The sequence below is a fragment of the Rhinolophus sinicus genome, chromosome 3 (assembly GCF_057876585.1).
Source record: "Rhinolophus sinicus isolate RSI-liver-muscle chromosome 3, RSI-T2T, whole genome shotgun sequence".
Taxonomy (NCBI): domain Eukaryota; kingdom Metazoa; phylum Chordata; class Mammalia; order Chiroptera; family Rhinolophidae; genus Rhinolophus; species Rhinolophus sinicus.
Window position 1 is genome coordinate 45850847 of NC_142503.1, and position 16940 is coordinate 45867786.

Consider the following 16940-nt stretch of genomic DNA (forward strand, 5'->3'; position numbering starts at 1 on the left):
ACGCCAACACAGCTTTGTGCGTTCTCGGCTGAGGAGGGAGGGCTGAGTGTTCTGTTTTCTGGCCACTTTGATGGTAGTAATGGCTACCATCTTCCATAGCATAACCTGTGACACAGGCACACAAACATCTCACACGTATTAACTCATTTAACCCACACAACAACCTGGTGAGGAAGGTACCGTTCCTAGTCTCATTTTACAGATGAGGAAATTGAGGCACAGAGAAGTTCAGGAATTGGTCTCAGGTTCCAAAGATGAGAAGTAGGGGAGCTGGGCTTTGAACCCAGAGACCTGACACCAGAATCTGTGCTCTTGCCCACTAGAGTACACTGCCTTTTAACTGAACTTTGTTGTACAAAGAACTTGATGCAGAATAAGGCGATCTCACCTCTAACCTCCCACTTCCCCATGATACCCTTCCAGAACTAAGTTTTCTGAATAGGAAAAAAGAAGAGAATGAGGATGTCACCTGCCTGCAGATGCATCATCATTAATCCTTTCTGAAGCCACGAGGGAAGGAGAATCCAACATCCATGTCCCTGGGGCTGAGGCCCCAGCCAATGGGAGCCACCCTTGCAGAGGGTATAAAGGCATGAGTGACACATTGACAATGGCAGCTTCCTTGCAAAATGTCATGCATCTGCAAATAATTAACTCAGCTTGTTCAACATGTCTTTATTTGCTTAAATTAACAAAATATAGGTTACATGCTCTTTTCAGGTAGACTGCTTTTTCACTAAAGCAGAAAGCAGTATTCACAACTTGGGTTGCTACACACTTGGAGTTTTAGTTTTTAAATAGCAAGCCAGAATTCTGTACAAAATCAACATTTGGTGTAATGTTGTCCAAATACGTTAAGGATTTTAAATGTTAGCTCTGTTACATTTTGTTCCAGAAAAGCAAAGATCATGATTCAAAACACGATGTTAATATTTTATTAAATGCCTTCAGGGCTTAATAAATACAGTACACACACTGGGCTTTCTCATGCAATGACTCACATACAAATATACCAGTTACCCTTGTGGGGTTGTGAAAGGTCAGCCTCAGTCTCATGGCTAGTGGGGAGTCCCTTTGTTTTAAAAAAAAGAAAATAAAAGAATTAGAAGTCAACAAGAGAAGGTACTCATAGGCCTGAAAGGAAAGTATAAAAGAAAAATATGCCATTTGGCTGGTCAGTTGGTTGGCTTAAAGTGACAGTGGTCAAAGGCCTAGAAAGCATTTGGTAGTGACCTATTTCCAGAGTGTAAGCACGTGACGACTGTCATGCTGTCCTGGCCCTGGAATGCTGGTAACCTTGGATGGTTTCCTCCCATAGTTCTCTGAGGACGGCCCCAGGGGCTCTCCTTCAGGTTGGCACTCTGGTTAATCAGCTCATTAGGCAAGGTTGGCCAACCTTTCCCGAGCTCTGCACGTATGCATAGGTGTCCATATAATTTATTACCCAAACTAGGACAGTTTTAAGAGTTAAGGTGCCGCTACTGGTAATCACCTGGGATAAACCAGGGTATAAACTGGTATAAACCAGGGTTGTCTCAGGCAAACCAGAATGCTGGTCACTCAACAACATACAAAAACAGCATTTTAACCTTGGTTCTCAGAAGGTCAGTGTATACTAACTGCAGAGTTAGCTCTAATTGAATATCTTACACCCAGAGTCAAGAACTAAAAACAGGCTTTAGAATATACTCCATAACATTTTTTATTACTTTTCCTAGACCTTTTTTTTCTTCCTCCAAATGAAATTGTACTTGGAAGGCTAACATATTAAAACAGATGAAATTTGAGCCACTGTGAGCGACATGGCATGAGGGCTGAGAGTTCTTCTCCCCCTAGCACCTCTGGAGGGGCCTAAGAGAGACCTCTGGCTCCTCAACACACAATTTGAAAACCCCTCTTCTAGACCATACTCTCTCCATCTCAACATTACCTTGTTCCTCAAACATTCCCACATGATTTGTTTTGGTTGAAAAGGACTAGAACTTGCTCTTCTACATTTCCTGGTTCTTATTCCAGCTAGCCAGACCCAAAACAAAGGGGAAGTCTGCAGCCCTTATAAGTAGGTCCTTGACACATGGCTGCTGAAAGAATGAGTATGCAACAGGACCCTAAGAGCTGGAGACCTCACAGACCACTTTGTCAGCCTCCTGGGCGAATTCATCAGAGAAATTGATGAGCTATATTAATAATGAGTGGAAGGCAGTTGCCCTCTGAAGACTTGGAATGGATTCTTAGTCCAGAGTTGTGTTTGTCGCTGCAGAAATCACAATATTCACCTCACCATCCCCTTTACAGATGCTCTGTACCTGTACCCAAGGACATGGATGGCAGGAGAAAACCCAAGCAGTTTTGGCACTTCGTGGTTGTGAGGCTGAAGGAAGGAGCTTTAAGCAAAGTGGCAGGAGAAACGCATCAGTGATGGGAAAGCACATGGGTGAATGACAAGAACTAGAAGACGCTGTTGGGGAAGCATCTTGGCCAAGAGAAAACGCCAGCACACAGCAGTCAGAGATGGGCCAGTTCTTCTAAAGCAATATATTAGGAACTTTGAGAGGAGAGGAAGCAAAATAATAAACAGTACCTAGCTCTACAAATAAGAGTTGAAACTACCAAAAAAAAAAAAAAAAAAAAAAAAGAAAGAAATAAAAGAGGCAGCCTTTATATAAACACAGACACAGTACCAGAGGGTTACTGCTTATGGTCAGTCACACGTATGCGACATCCTGTCAGTACTGCTTTGCTCGGCGCCCGTGCCTAAGGAAAGCCTACCTGCTGGGCTCACCCACCCATTACAGTCATTGTCACTTACTGGAATCATGATTCAAGCATCTAGGAAGAAACAGTCACGATAGGCTGGCTACATATTTTTAAACATATTAAGAGTGACCATAAACATTATAAACATCATCGTCTAGTACAAAAAGTGTGTTTAAACTGTGTGTGCGGTGTGTGTGTGTGTGTGTGTGTGTGTGTGTGTGTGTGTGCGGTGTGTGTGTGTGTGTCCCCTTGTGAGGGAGGCTCTACAGAACAGATAAAAAGCCTAAGTCAGCAGTATGATTTCGAGTCTCCTGCTCTCTACTGTAACGAGTCTAAAGCCAGAAACAAAAATATTTATGGAGTCCTGGCAACCACTGTTTTAGCCCAGTCTTTTTCAACCCTGGCTGCATATAAGAATCACGGGGCAATTTGGAAAATGACCAGTGCTGGGGCTTCACTTTACACAAATTAAATCAGAATCTCAGGGGGCTGAGGCCCCAGCATTGATATTCTTTAAAAGCCTCCCCAAGATGATTCTAAGGTACAGCCAGCATTGAGAACACAGCCCAGGATCTCCCTTACTAGTGATTAGCTGATGGTTATTCTAATACTCCAAGTAAGTCGGAACTTAGATTTCGGGGAGACTTCCTCCCCGACTCCTACAGCTCCAGCACTGAGGAAAAACCCACTGCTCACAGGTGACAACTCTTCCTGCAGCTGCTTTGTGGGGCACGAGGCCTCTGAGCCAGGTTTCCAGGACGGAGCTGTGCTCAGGACACAAGGCGTTTGCCTGTAGACGCTGCGCAGTGCGGGGCCACCTGCAAATATGCTCCTGATGCCACATCTGATGAAGGTAAGTGGAGCAGAACAAGGCAGGACCAGGCTGGGTTTTCCTTAGTCAGAATTATTCATTTCTCTTGAAATTTTATCTTATTTCTACAGCGATTATGTGACAACACTCTTTTCAATAACTCACCCTCCTGTGTCATTTCTGATATTTTTGATTATTTAATAAAGGCAATTTTTATATATATACAACTACTCATATTTTCATCTATCTAGAAAAATATTATAACTTTCACACATTCAACTAAATAGTCACTAAGAAGGTAACATGTCAAGCACCATATTTTTGCAACTTGAAAGAAATTTACCATATATTGTGTATTAGTCAAAGAAAAATAGAATTTCTAAAAGCACCTCAGTATCAGCTTACAGTTAGATATCTAGAAGAATATGTACAGCTTATCACACTGGAGATGTATCGAATAACACTGAAGAAGACCCTGCACATGTATTAAAAATCAAGGGCCTCATCAATGACCTGAGAAGCATTTACATTACTGAAGACAGTCCCTGCTCATTTAGTCTGAGCCATTTGTGAAGAGGTGTGCCATTTGCCAGCTTCCAGCAAATGACAGCTCATGCAGAAAGCTATATTTGAACCGCCTAGCTCTCTTTCTCCAAACGTATTTCTAAAACTGCCCACTTAGATACCTAAAAGCACTGCTTGTTTTTCCATTTTCCTCTCCAGTAATTCTTTTAAACCCTCATCTCTGTGCTTGAAGTACAAGTAATCAGAAAAGGAGGCACTCCGCCGGGTGCTCTGCAGAGCCCTGAGGCTGGGACAGCCGTCTCTAAGGGCACAGTCTCTTTCCTGGCAGCCCTCTGCCCCAAGGCTGCCCTTGCTCTTCTCCGGGCGTTCTTCCTGTGGCATGTCCTTCTTCTCCTCTTCCTCCTTCTCTTCCTCACAGGCTTCTTGGAGAGCCCCGGGGGCTGGCTGGGCCTTGGTGGAGAGATCTTGGGGCGCGCAGTACTGCCCGCTCTGGGAGGCCAGGCCCGGACTGTCCCGCTCCATCTCGTAGCAGGTGTCATCGTCCTCCTCCTCATGGCAGGAGCTGCCCCTGGCGCTCTCCCCATCAGACTGGAACGCCCGGCGCTTCTGGGACAGGTCGAAGGGCTCCTCCTGCTCCAGGCCCCGCAGGACGCCCGCCGTCTGCACCAGGGCGATTCTCCCCCTTCCAAACCCTGCGAGAGCAAAGGCAGAATTCATGCCCCAGGAAAAGACTCAGAATACGGGGCGTTGGATGGTACTTAGGGGCCATTCAGGGTAGTCTGATTTCACATTTTTACTATAAATTCCCAGAAAGGATGTGGAGATGGGCCTTGTTCCAGATGGGGTCAACATGGGAATAACCCCTTGAAGGTGAGTTTGGCAACATGCACCCGAAGCTTAAAACAAGTATAGCTCTGATTTAGCAATTACACTACTGAGAATTTAAGCTATGACAATAGGCCGGCAGGTGCACAAAATGTGCGTGGAAGGAGGCTCATCACCACATTTTTATAGTGAAACTGTGAAAACCATCTATTTAATGATAGAGGTTTGTTTAAATAAATAATAGTACATCCCTACAACGAACTATGTACAGAAGGTGTAGAGATCATAAAAAGGTGTTCTTTATATATTTAAAGTAAAAAAATGTGTATTTATTGCATATATTTATAGTGTAAACCCAATTCTACCTTTCTCTCTTTCTCTCTCTCTCAAAAAAAAAAAAGAAGGATGTATGTCAAATCTCAAAAATGAGGCGATTTTGATACTTTTTTTTTACTTCTAATGCATTTATTTTATTATTTTCAATGAGCATACATTTTACCATAAGAAGAAAAAAACAATAAGAAAGGTATTTCCCTCTTGGAAAAAAAAGATATTCCATTTGGGGCCAAGGCGCCCACCCCATTGCTGGGCTCCTGAGCATAGCCAGACTAGGGAGGGCACACAGCGGTCTTCTGAGGCGCCCCAAAGGCCCTTGTCTAACTACAAATGCCCCTGCCGTCAGGCACAGTGATGAGAGGGGGTCTCACTTTCAGTTTCAGTTTGAGGACCCAGTAAGGACAGAGTTTTCAGCAGCCAACAAGAGATGGGTGGTAGCGCTCCACCTGATTTGCTCTTGAAGGCCTCTGCCCGTGGTGAACCAACAGTCGGGCCCTGAAGAACAGGTGGGGACAACCAGAGAGAGGAAATAGGAGTGAAGGGTTCGGGGGTGTGGCCAGAGCCTACTGCACCCCTGAGAGCCAGGCTTCTGGGTGAGGGCATGCATACAAAGGAAGCTGATGTCCAGCTGTGTCTACTTTATGATAAAGTCAGGCAATGAAGCTGTCTATAGCTTTTATCTTGTCGGGGACCCAGGGAGGGTCTTTTCATCTGGGTCATGATTTTTGAGCCATTTCAAAAACTGGAGTGAAAAAATGCTAACACCTTTTGTACATGGAAACATTAAAACTGTTGAAAGTCTGTTAAGAACTTTCAAAGCAACTCTGATATATAGCGATGCTCTTTATTTTTCCACAATGACAAAGTCGTTGGATGCCTTTTCGGATTTGAGCATCATAGAAGGTAGTCGTGGTGACCAGGGTAGGATTTCAGATGGAGGACAGTCTCATCCTTGCCTTCTATGTCTCCAGCCCAGGAGACGGAACAAAGTTCATCTATTCTGGAAAAATCTAGTACTAGCTTGGGAAGTGCCTCAGGCAACTACAGATGCAAAGAATAATTCAGGAGAAAAATATTTTCAGGGGAAAAATAATTATTTTGTTTTGTTTTGTTTTTTAACCAGAATTGTTTCTGGGCTTTTGCACAAACTCCAGGCCTTGTTCTATGATGACTACAGTTCCCTGTCACTGAGGAGTCACCATAAACCCAGTGGGTGCTGTGAAAAAGCTGAGCGCTCCAATCATTCTGTTGCACGCTGTGTGTGCACATGCGCGTCTTATTTATGAGTGCGTGTACCTACGGGACCACATATTTTGTAAAGGGGTGGGAGAAACAGCACACACAAATGAATCACCCCATATTTGCACCTAGTGTGGCGAGCACTGGCTTGACTCAGAAATTCTCAGGTTGGAAGTCCAGTTTTGCCCTCAGACTTGTTGTTTGACCTTGAGCAGTTACTATAACACCTCTCGGCTTTGGTGTCCTCTTATATAAAATGAAAATTACACAGTCTACTTTGTGGCATGGCGGGAATGAGCTCTAAAGTGTCTTACCCTGCACTTTGATCATACTAGTGGTCAGAAAACTGTAGCCAGCTAATGTGATTTTTGTAAGTGACATACAGGTATGTCTTCTTGCCCTACACACAGATCTCTTAGAGGGCACAGATGGTCTCCTTCCCTAATCTCTGCCATGACACACAGCACACTGGGCTGGACAGAGTGCATTTGCTGCCTGGTTAGGTGACTAAGGAGCAACCTGCTGAATTCAGTACATCTGGAACATTAACTCTTTACTGCTGAGGGTCCTGGGACTGAGAAAACATATGTGAGACCTTCTTATCAGTCCAGTTAGGACTCAGTGGGGAGATGGAAGCCCCTGCTGTGCACGTGGGCCCACCAGCCCTACTGAGCAGGAAAATTATCCTTGAGTGTATCTGGTTGTGAACAGGTAGAAAAGACCTAGTTTGTTACAGGCACACTTCTGCTGACAACCAAGCTTGCAAACCTGTTTTCTAGAAAGGAAAGAAAAATCATATGCCTTTTAACAGCTATGCGATGAAGTGTATCCAACAAAGGATTTAGAGTCAGGAAGGTCTGTGTTCAAATCCTGACTCAGCCACTTTTCAGCTGAGCAACAGTTTGGGTAAATTAATGTCTTGAAGTCTCAGCTCCGCCATCTGTAAAATAGGGACAATAGAAGTTCCTCTAGCCTGAAGCTGCTATGAAGACTCAAGGAGGCAGGGCACCTGATGCAGTGTCTGGAACAAAGAACTAATAACGGTACAGCCTAGTGTTGTTAGGATGTCCCAGTTTACTTTCTAGAACTCACGTTTACTTCGTCCCTTCAGATTTCAGCATTATAACAGTATTTGTTCCAATAACACTGTCGGCCTGCTTCTGCTACTCTGCTGTGGTCTTGAGAATTTCACTCTTTTATTTCCACCGTAAGAATAAGCCCCCAAAGTAAAGCCCCTAAAAACAGGGTCACCTCCCCTTTGTTACCCACTGGACTCGACAGCCTTGGGGGCTTCCTGGAAGAGTGATTACCTTGAGAATGCAGGCCCCGCTCCATGACCCCGTGCTTGACTTTCATGTGGCGCGTCAGGTTCCCTTTCAGGGTGAATTTGCTCGGGCAGTAGAGACACTTGAAGGGCTTGCTGTCGGAGTGCAGGTGCATGTGGCCCATGAGGTTGTGCATCCGGTTGAATTCCTTCCCACACAGCTGTCAGGCCGTGACAAGGACACACAGGTTATTCGCAGGAGGTGACTCTGCCCAAGTGAACCCAGGCCTGTGTGAGAATGGAGCTGCTGCTACTTTAGATTTGGGCATTTTACGCAGCTTCCAAAGAAAATGGCCCCATGGAAGCCAGGGAGGGCTGGATTGTGCACAGGCCTGGAGGTGGCGTATACAGGGAGGATACATGAGATTTTGTTCCTGTTGTACAGGGACTTTTTTAAAGTCAGAGTCAGAAAAATCACAAAGCTCTTAAAGCTTCTTTGGAATACAGCCTTCTGGAAAGGAGACTAGCTGATCTGAAAAGCAATTGCTCAAAGTGTAGTTCACTTGAATAATAAAGATACAATTACTTGTTTACTTGAACATTTACAATACGGAAGGGCCTGTCGTACGCCTGCCATGGACTATCTCACTTAAGTCTCACATCAACCATAGGAGATGGGTGCTGTTATCATCCCCATTTTGCAGATGGACAAACTAAGCGATTAAGTTGAAGGGATTGGCCAAGGCACACAGTTAGTGAGTGCTGGAGCAGAGATAATGAACGCAGGTCATCGGACACCAGTGGCCACACAGTCAGTCGTCACACCATACTGTGTCCCCCCACCCCACCCCCAATAGATCTCTTCTGTTAGACTATATCAGGCAATGCTTTCCTAAGTTTTAAATTTGCTAATTATTGGGATGAATTTTAAATTTAAAAGAAACAAAGAAACACATAAAGGAAGGAATGTGTCTTTTATGTGGGTAGAGATTTGAAGTACTGAAAATATCTCAGGTATACCAAAAGTAAACATGTTGCATTCATTTTTTCCTTTGTTGTTTCTCATGATTTCCATCAAAGTGCACATGCATGATGGACCACAACAGTTTTCTCCAACTTTTTTCAGAAGAGAAGCTGCCTTTCCAAAGACACTATACAGACGGGAAAGGTGTGAAACAGAAGCCAGTGCTCTGGGACGCCTTGCTTGCTTTTGATGTCCCCAAACCTTACCACAGCGGGGTTTGGAAACTCCAGCCCTTCCTTGGCTGTGCTGGGCTGAATGCACAGGAAGATTTTTGTGTCTCTGCTTGGGCCAGAATGTTAAGAAAGGAACATTCTCCTTTCCGCCGCAACTTCAGAGGCCCATGGTGTGAGGGCAGCAATATGGAGTGAGAGATGCCATAGAGAGAGGACTTGCGGTACAGCATCCTCTGAAGCTGACAGCAGTTTTCCTCTCTCACTGAGAGGTATTTTCAGGGCCAATGTTGGGAATTCTGGATTGAACTTTTATTAATGAAGTCAACATTTTCTTCAGATGGCTATGGAGGAGACAATTGATCTGGCTTAGAAGAATAGGTAGACCCAACACATGGTGACCTTGGGAGATTAGCCCAAAAGAATGCGGGGTGGTTGGTAGGAGGAAGCCAGCCTATGATTACAAATTTGTCACAGATAATCCATGCATGGGTAATGAATGGTTGGTTCTGTATTTTTAAATGATTCATATTGGGGGGTTTTAATTACTTTTCCCCTTTTTACTTCCTTACTAGCAAAAATGAATTGAGCACACTGGTGTCCCACACACAGTACCCAGAGTATCCGCATACCACATTCATCTGGAAAAGGTGACCTAAGAGGGGAAAGGCTGAGACAATGGGTGTAATTTAAATGTCTTCAGAAGCCCTACATGTGGGATGGATACTTGCTTTCTTTCATTCTCAACAGAGACAATTTATTAAGATATATAAATTTGTGGTCCAGTTTTGCACATGTGTACAAGTTCTGGTAGAGTTCCATTTATTAGCTTAGACTATGCAGTTCTCCATCCTAGCTAAGGAAAAGAAAGCTTTGAATCTAGAGATTCTACCTTAGGTGCTTCCATTTGCGGGGCATTTTACAAAAAGTGTATCTCATTTGGTTCATAGAATGGTACCTGATTATTTGGATTAATGTTGTAGCAGCAGATCTGAAAACAGCAAAATCTGTGGGTGGGTAAGCACAAGACATGTAGGGGGAGAGGAGCTGGTGGCTGGAAGATCAATTAGGCTACTGCACTAGTCCAAGCCTGAATGGGTCTCACTGTCCTCCAGGCCAGACAGAGAGAGCTGGAAAGATGACACAAGTGCCTTCTGCACTTGACTCCCATGAAGGGCGAAATTCCATTTTTAGTTATTATTTATGGTTGTTGAAGTATTAGAAGCTGGATTGGTCCAAAAGGGTTTTATAAAGGAAATGGAATTTTAGCTTAATCTTGAAGAATGTGTAGAGTGCCTTTTGTTTTGTTTTGACAGAAGAATAAAGCATTTTCATTAAATATTTTTAGACACCTCATTCATCCTTAAACTACAGGTCAGGTAACTATCACTGTTGTGATAATAATCAACTATGTGATGCTGCCACAGCTGCTGTGACCTTAGGGTTAGAGCAGATCCTGCAATTCACCTGCCCCAAGGTCGCACCTCTTTCCGCTTCACCTTCCCCCCCACACACACAGAGGTGTGCATACATTACAATGGCTACCAATGGTATTTTCCAGAATCTTACCTGGACTTAGACAAGCAACTTTTATAATCCTTTATCATAACCTAGTATGTAAACACATACTATCTATCTTAATGTCCTTTCTGGCTCAAGTCATCACTACTGAACTTCTTGGGACATTTCAGTGGTACATAGGGACATTGGGACATTAAAATAATATTGTCCCTTCAAGTTAAGGTCTATGGCCTCAGGGAAGGTCCATTGTGGGGCATGACTGGTTGGCTATATTATCTGATGTATGATTGGTAAAGGAGATTGATTTCTGTGCTGTTGGTAAAATTTAGTTTTTATATACCAGACTTACCCTTCACGGTTTATGGTAGCCTACTGGGCCAGCCAATTGGGAGCTTTCCCAGGGCTGAGTGGAGGTATGTCAACAATGCAAGATGTCTGGGGCAGTAAAAGGCACCAAAATCATCTTCAGAAATGAAAGGATTACCTTTCCTTTTCTTTGTGGCTAACCTCAGTATCAAGCAAAAGGGTATACACATAGCAGCAATAGCTAGCTAAGTATTTTGTTGGGGGAGTAAACAAACAAGTCAGGAAAACATTACTAGCCCATGTAAATAGTCCAAAAAGCTGCCATCACCCACTCTCTTCCTTTCCCCATTATAGTGTGTATAACCCTATACACACTAGTTCGTAAACCAAAATCCTCAGTGGCCCAAGAATAGAGACAATTAACTCAGGACCCAAGGTACTTCAGTACCATTCACAGCTCAGTGAATGGGCTTCTTCCTCTCATCCTCTGACCCTTCCACAAAGCCCTTTGGTTCTTATCCAGAACACTTGGCCCCTTTATCTTTTCTCGGAATATTGTCTTCGCACGTCAACACACGAGTATATGGAGATCTTTTGTGTCTGCAAATTTCAGAGAGAGGCCGCAGTGAAGAGGGGCCAGAGAGAGAAGGCTGGGCCAATTAAAGATGGCACCCTCGGGTGTGGTTTGAGATATGAGCTCCAAGCAGAATCACTGTAGTAGAGGAGGAGAGTTAGACGGGAAGGAAAAAGGAAGGTTGAGAGAGAGCACCAAAACTCTAGTTTCTTCTCCTAGAAAAAGCAGACATCTATGTCAAGTCCCCCCTTAATCATGAGATGTGAGGCTCAGAGCTTGCCCAAGTCAATACTTGCTGAATCATCTCCTGCCAAGATCCGAGAAGATCAAATAGGGGCAGGTACTGTTGCAGGAAGCTGCTGGAATGAATGGTAAGAACTCAGATTTCATCTTGCAGGTGGTCATCAGGGTTGCTCTAATGAGGGGTATTAGTGTGTCTGACATTAAATCTCAGCTTTTCCACGGATACCCACTTTTATACCTACTTTTTAAGAGGTGGGTGAACCTCAATATTTAATACAAAATTGGAACAAATGCTTTTAACTGTTCTTTAAAAATGGGTTGCATGGATCATGAGGATTTGAGATGGCAGAGCAGAGAGGTAATGGTGAGACTCAGCGGGAAAGAGAACTTGCTCCGTTTTCTCTTTTGTAAAATGTCGATGATAATAGTTTCTTATGACAGTTGTAAGCATCAAATGAGATAATTCATGTAAAGGGTGTGGCAAATAGAGATCAATAAATATTAGCTCTCGTTACTACCATTGTCATGCACATAGTAGACTCTGGTATATTCCAGAAATAGAAAGACCTTTGAAGATGAGGGTGTTGTCTTTTTAAACCCAATTATTTAGAGGCAATATTAAAGGAAGGAGCAGGTAAGGAATCTTTTGAGTAAATACCTGCCAGGTTACTTGAGGCATAATAGAAGTGGAAGCATTTGTGCTTGACCCAGCATTGGGAAGTGTGGATGGAAAGAGAAGATTCATTCTAGATTGCAGGCTTTGGGAGAGCCCCTTATCTGGCTCCCTGATCTGCAGTCAGCCCTTTAAACAGCTGGCAGATGCTCTGTTCCTCATCTTCACAAGGAGTTCCAAATTCTAGCCTCCTGGTGTCCCTTCCCTCCCTGGTCCAGGGCCTAGCAATGCCTTAGGCAACTTCCCATGAGCCCCAGCAACTATGCCAACAGCCAGAGACACTGAGAAGCCAAGTGGGCTGCGTGCAGAGACAGGGTAGCGACGGGGCTGGCTACCCACAAAGCCAAGAAGAGGAACGCTACTTCACGCCACCCAGCCTGACCTGAGCTTGAGGTCTGAGATGCACCAGGAAGCTGCGTTTTCCTATTCTGAGAGAAAAGGTCAAAGAGCTGCAGCCTGCAGCTGAGGAGAATGGCCTCCGCTAAACTGCCCTTCCCCTACATTCTTCTCTCTCTCTCTCTTTTAATAAGAAGGGTGTTCCTTTCCTCAAAGGGAGAGAGAGGGAGGGAGGGAGAGAGAGACTGTAAACTATCCAAAAGGGCCGTGAGAAAACAGGAAGCTTTGAAAAGTACAAGAGAAAGCAAGATGAAATCTATTTGCAGGCGGGCCTCTGGGGACATGTGAGGCATTGTTAAGCAGGCAGTTCATACGGCTATATCCTTCCTTCTGCTGAGGAGGGCTTTGCTGCCAAAAGGCTGCTATCTGGTCACTGCCTTAACCCCCTCCATGCCAGCCCGAGAACCTTGGTCTCAAGTACTGGGCCCCTAAAAGTCCGGACCTGGTTTCTCTCCTATGAGGCGTCCAAGAGCTGGCGGGGAAGATGCAGCCTGTTTGGTGGAGGTGGTAGGGTCCTTCTTCGAGGAGACCTTATCCTCTCCTGTCAGGTCTGCTCTTGGCCTTCAGGCCTCTGTTTCAGACCACATTGCAGATAACCTGGTGATTCATAACTTAGGCAGCTCCCGGCTTCACCCATCTCAAAGGAGAATTTGTCCCGGAAATTCTGGAGGGCTGCTTTTCCTGGACAGGTTTCCCAAAGACGGCAGCTGGTTCTTTGCTTTTATGGAGTGGCTGCTACAAGGATAGTATCCAAATCCAGCCCTGCGTGCTTACGCAGAATCTGGGAAGCATCTTTCTAAAACATGGCTTAAGTCTAGAGGCGCAGGTCTCTGGACAAGCTCCAGCTGGCTCCAAGAAGCAGAGAGTCCAGAAGTCGAGCCAATAGAAAAAGAGCTCAGAAGAGTGGTAATTTTTTTATAAGGAAAAAAAAAGAAAGAAACAGAATGGAAACCTTTCCTCTTCTCTAATTTTCCATTCTATTGTTAATGCTTAATCCCACAGTGAGTGAACTTTGCTGCTTGCTGTGGACAGCTGTTTCCACTGAGCACAGGGCTGGAGAGAACCAGTTTGTGTTGCAACAAGGGGAGGGGTTTATTTTAGGAAGGATTTTTAGTGGTGAGAGTCCCAAGAATCTGTTACTTAAAGAAAAAAAAATCTCCCTTTTTTTATTTTTGCAAGTTTTGGGGTAAGGGAAACAGAACTAATTCTTGGAGTATAGCTGGAGCAAGGCCTGCCTCTTTTTTCCAGCCATATCAATCATGTGAAGGGAATAACGCTGCCCATTACCACGATAAAGCCTGGGTTTAGTTGTCTGGGCCTATTCGCTACCATCACTATGCAGCCAGCCAGCCACTTATCTCTGATGGCTGTGAATTGCATAGCGATGAGCAAATGGCCCTCTATTCCTCTCCCAACTCCCAACAACCTCCACCCAGGGCCATATTTCTAAGAACCCAGCACAAAATGGATGGGAAACAAAGTCCACAAGACACCATCTTGGGATGGCCCATCCCACCATGAGAGCTGGAGCTAGTTTACCATCACCGAGCCTCATTACATTATCTGAAAACTCAGACATGCTCTGAAATTCCTTTGAAATGCAGAAGGGTGATGGAAGGAAGAGAACACCAAGCAGAGTGGCACTTTGCAGGGAGATGGGAACAAATAGAGGAAGGACCTGGCAGCATGCTTCTGGCACTTTCCAGGAGACACAGAGCTCTTGATTGAAGTGACTGACAGCTGGTTCTTGTTTCTGAAGTATCTAAGAGTGGATAGGGGCCACCTAAGTTTGACAAAAATGCCCTTTAACATACAATTATTTTTGTTTTCATGATGGAGACACTCTCATAGGCAGCCTCCTGACCTACAGTGTGGTCTGCTGAGAGAGCCTACCCACCCGGAACAAGTGACCTGTGCAGATGGCCAGTCCAACTCCTGCACCAGGCCCATCTCCCATGGGAGAGTATAAACTATGCATCATTTCAGAGATGGCATTGCATGCTACAAGCTGTTCTCTTACGGGGTCCAGTGGTGTATCAAACACCCAGAGCCTAATGCATCTTCAAGGAGAGGTCAGATTGAGTTTCTGAACCATAAAGTTGACCATCAGATGCCCATTGAACCATATGTGGTGCTCTGTCATTGAGGTGGAGGGGAAAGGGCAGTCATTCACGAAGGGAGGCCGGAAACATGAAGCTGACTGACTCACTGCATGATTGGGCCCAGGCTGCACTGCACTGTATAGTCTTCTATGCAGTGGTACCAGAGAGAAGCCTCTGAATCCTCAGATACCACATGGTCCAAGAAATCCGTTAGGCCCCTCTGAGGCCCTTGACATAGAGAAACAGAACTGCCTCTGTGCCCCCATATAACACACAAGCCTCTTTCTTGTATTGGCTCTGTTCCCTGACATATCCCTCTGTTTCAGAGACGTTTTCTGCCTGGTTTAATCACTACTGATGGACCCGAATTGATGAGGTGGAGGTAGGAGTGGGTTGGAATGGACAGGTGTGAATATTTAGGGGATTACAAACTACGCAATGGCTCCTTTCATATTTAACAACTTTCTGCACTCTCTACCACCAGTTGATAGGATTAAAAAACAGTACATGCTCAAAGTTCAAGAGTAAACTCAACATAAGGAATGAAGAGTGGCAAAGAGCTCCTGTTTGCACCTCCATTGTGGGAGACGGTATACCCCTGGCAAGTGGGAACAGCTCTGTTAAAAGGGAAGTGCTCATGGGTCTCATTGAGGTGTGAAGGAAATCAAAGACGAGCCTAAAGAAAGAAAAAAGAGCTCGTATGTGGTTTCCACCGGCTCATGCAGCCAAGGCTAGCTTCATGAGGGTCGACCTGTGCAGTCACACAGGGCCCCAAACTCAGAAGGGTCCTGAGTTTGGTGTAATGCCCTGCTTTTACCATCTTGAAATTCTTCATAACATTTGAACAAGGGGCCCTGTACTTTGCTTTTGCACCAGTCCCATCCTGCATGCAGTTTTCTCCCCCTTCAGCTCAGATGACTCAAGATGGATACAAATTGACTTTCAAACCACTGGGAACTTGAAGGAAAGGAGGGGAAACACAAGTAGGTGGCAGGAAAAGGGCTGGAGGGAGAAACCTCCCTCCCCCACCTCCGGAGAATGCCCACAGAGGTCTAGGGAAGCTCTGGTTCCTGACCCCTCTCACCCCGTCCAGGAGTGGCCAACACAGGAAAGAAACCAGCTTCACAGGGGGTTCCTTCAAGTGGGGAGACATGCTGCAGAGGGATTAAGGCAAGTACAGCCTCTGGAAGCAAGGCACCCTACTTTAGAAAATAGGGATCAACTGAGAATATCATCGAGAACCCGTCAGACATGGAGCAACACAGAGAAGGAAAACGTCCATTTCAAACGGAAAGACTCTAATGATATCTGAGCATGGTGATTTCCCTCTTCTTCCCCCTCCACCCTCTCCTCATGACCAGGATGACATTGCCAGTACATTCCTTGAATGAAACTACCCAATCTGGGGCAAGATTCCTTTTCATCTTCGAAGTGGAGAAGGGAAATGGTGTGGGGAGGGGGAAAGCCTCGGAAGCCCGAGCATTTCTGAGTAACACCAGTCAGTGGCTTGGGTTTTACAAATCTCCAGCTCACACGTTATCTCAGCTGACGAAATAAAAATCCAACCAAGTTAATGTGACACAGATTTTAACAAAGATGCTTCATGGTCTTGAGGAATAAATGAGCAATGTTTCAGATGATTGTGCTCACAGTTATTTCCCAGTCCAGGCAAGCACTTCTGAGGTCACGTGAGAGCTGACCTCAGAATCTCTTTCATCCTCTCTGGGAGACCTGCTCTCAAATAACACTGCTCAGTCCAAGTGTCAGGAGGGCAGGAGGGGAGGAGTGGGAAGAAAGCAGGGCAGTGCTAGAAGCTTCTCTGACTGCTTTCTGTATTGTCCTCATTGTCTTGTAAGGGGAAGAGGGCTCCACCTGATCGCTCCTTTCTAGAACAGGAGTGCTCCACACCACCTTCACCCTTTACCAATCTCATCCCCCAAATGGGCCTTCAACCCTTGGACATCCCCTACTGGCTGCCTCCACCCACGGGGCACTGATTCCACAGTGAGACAAACAGGGCAGGCTCTTCAGGGCCCAGCTGAGGGCTGGTGGGAGCCTATGTGTGGTAGAAAGAGAGCTAGAGCAGCAGAGGGGCCTGGGGTTGGCTGTGGACTTACGCTAAGCCTCAGGGGCCCCAGTGATGAAACGGAGGAGAAGGTTCCCGAGAGACTCTT

At 45.3% G+C, this 16940-nt stretch overlaps 1 protein-coding gene across 12 annotated transcripts in view; it reads right to left on the bottom strand.

Annotated features, from left to right (window-relative positions):
• Nucleotides 1-655: 655 nt before the first annotated feature.
• The window catches only part of ZNF366 (zinc finger protein 366), a 293096-nt gene continuing 276811 nt past the window's right edge, over nt 656-16940 (bottom strand). For all 12 annotated transcript variants that reach the window (XM_074328844.2, XM_074328846.2, XM_074328845.2 and 9 more), the window contains 2 exons: nt 7804-7978; nt 656-4785 (listed from right to left, as the gene is read on the bottom strand). In XM_074328844.2, coding sequence (XP_074184945.2) covers nt 4247-4785; nt 7804-7978 — 714 coding nt within the window. In that variant the 3' untranslated portion in view covers nt 656-4246. The remainder of the gene's footprint in view (nt 4786-7803; nt 7979-16940) is intronic.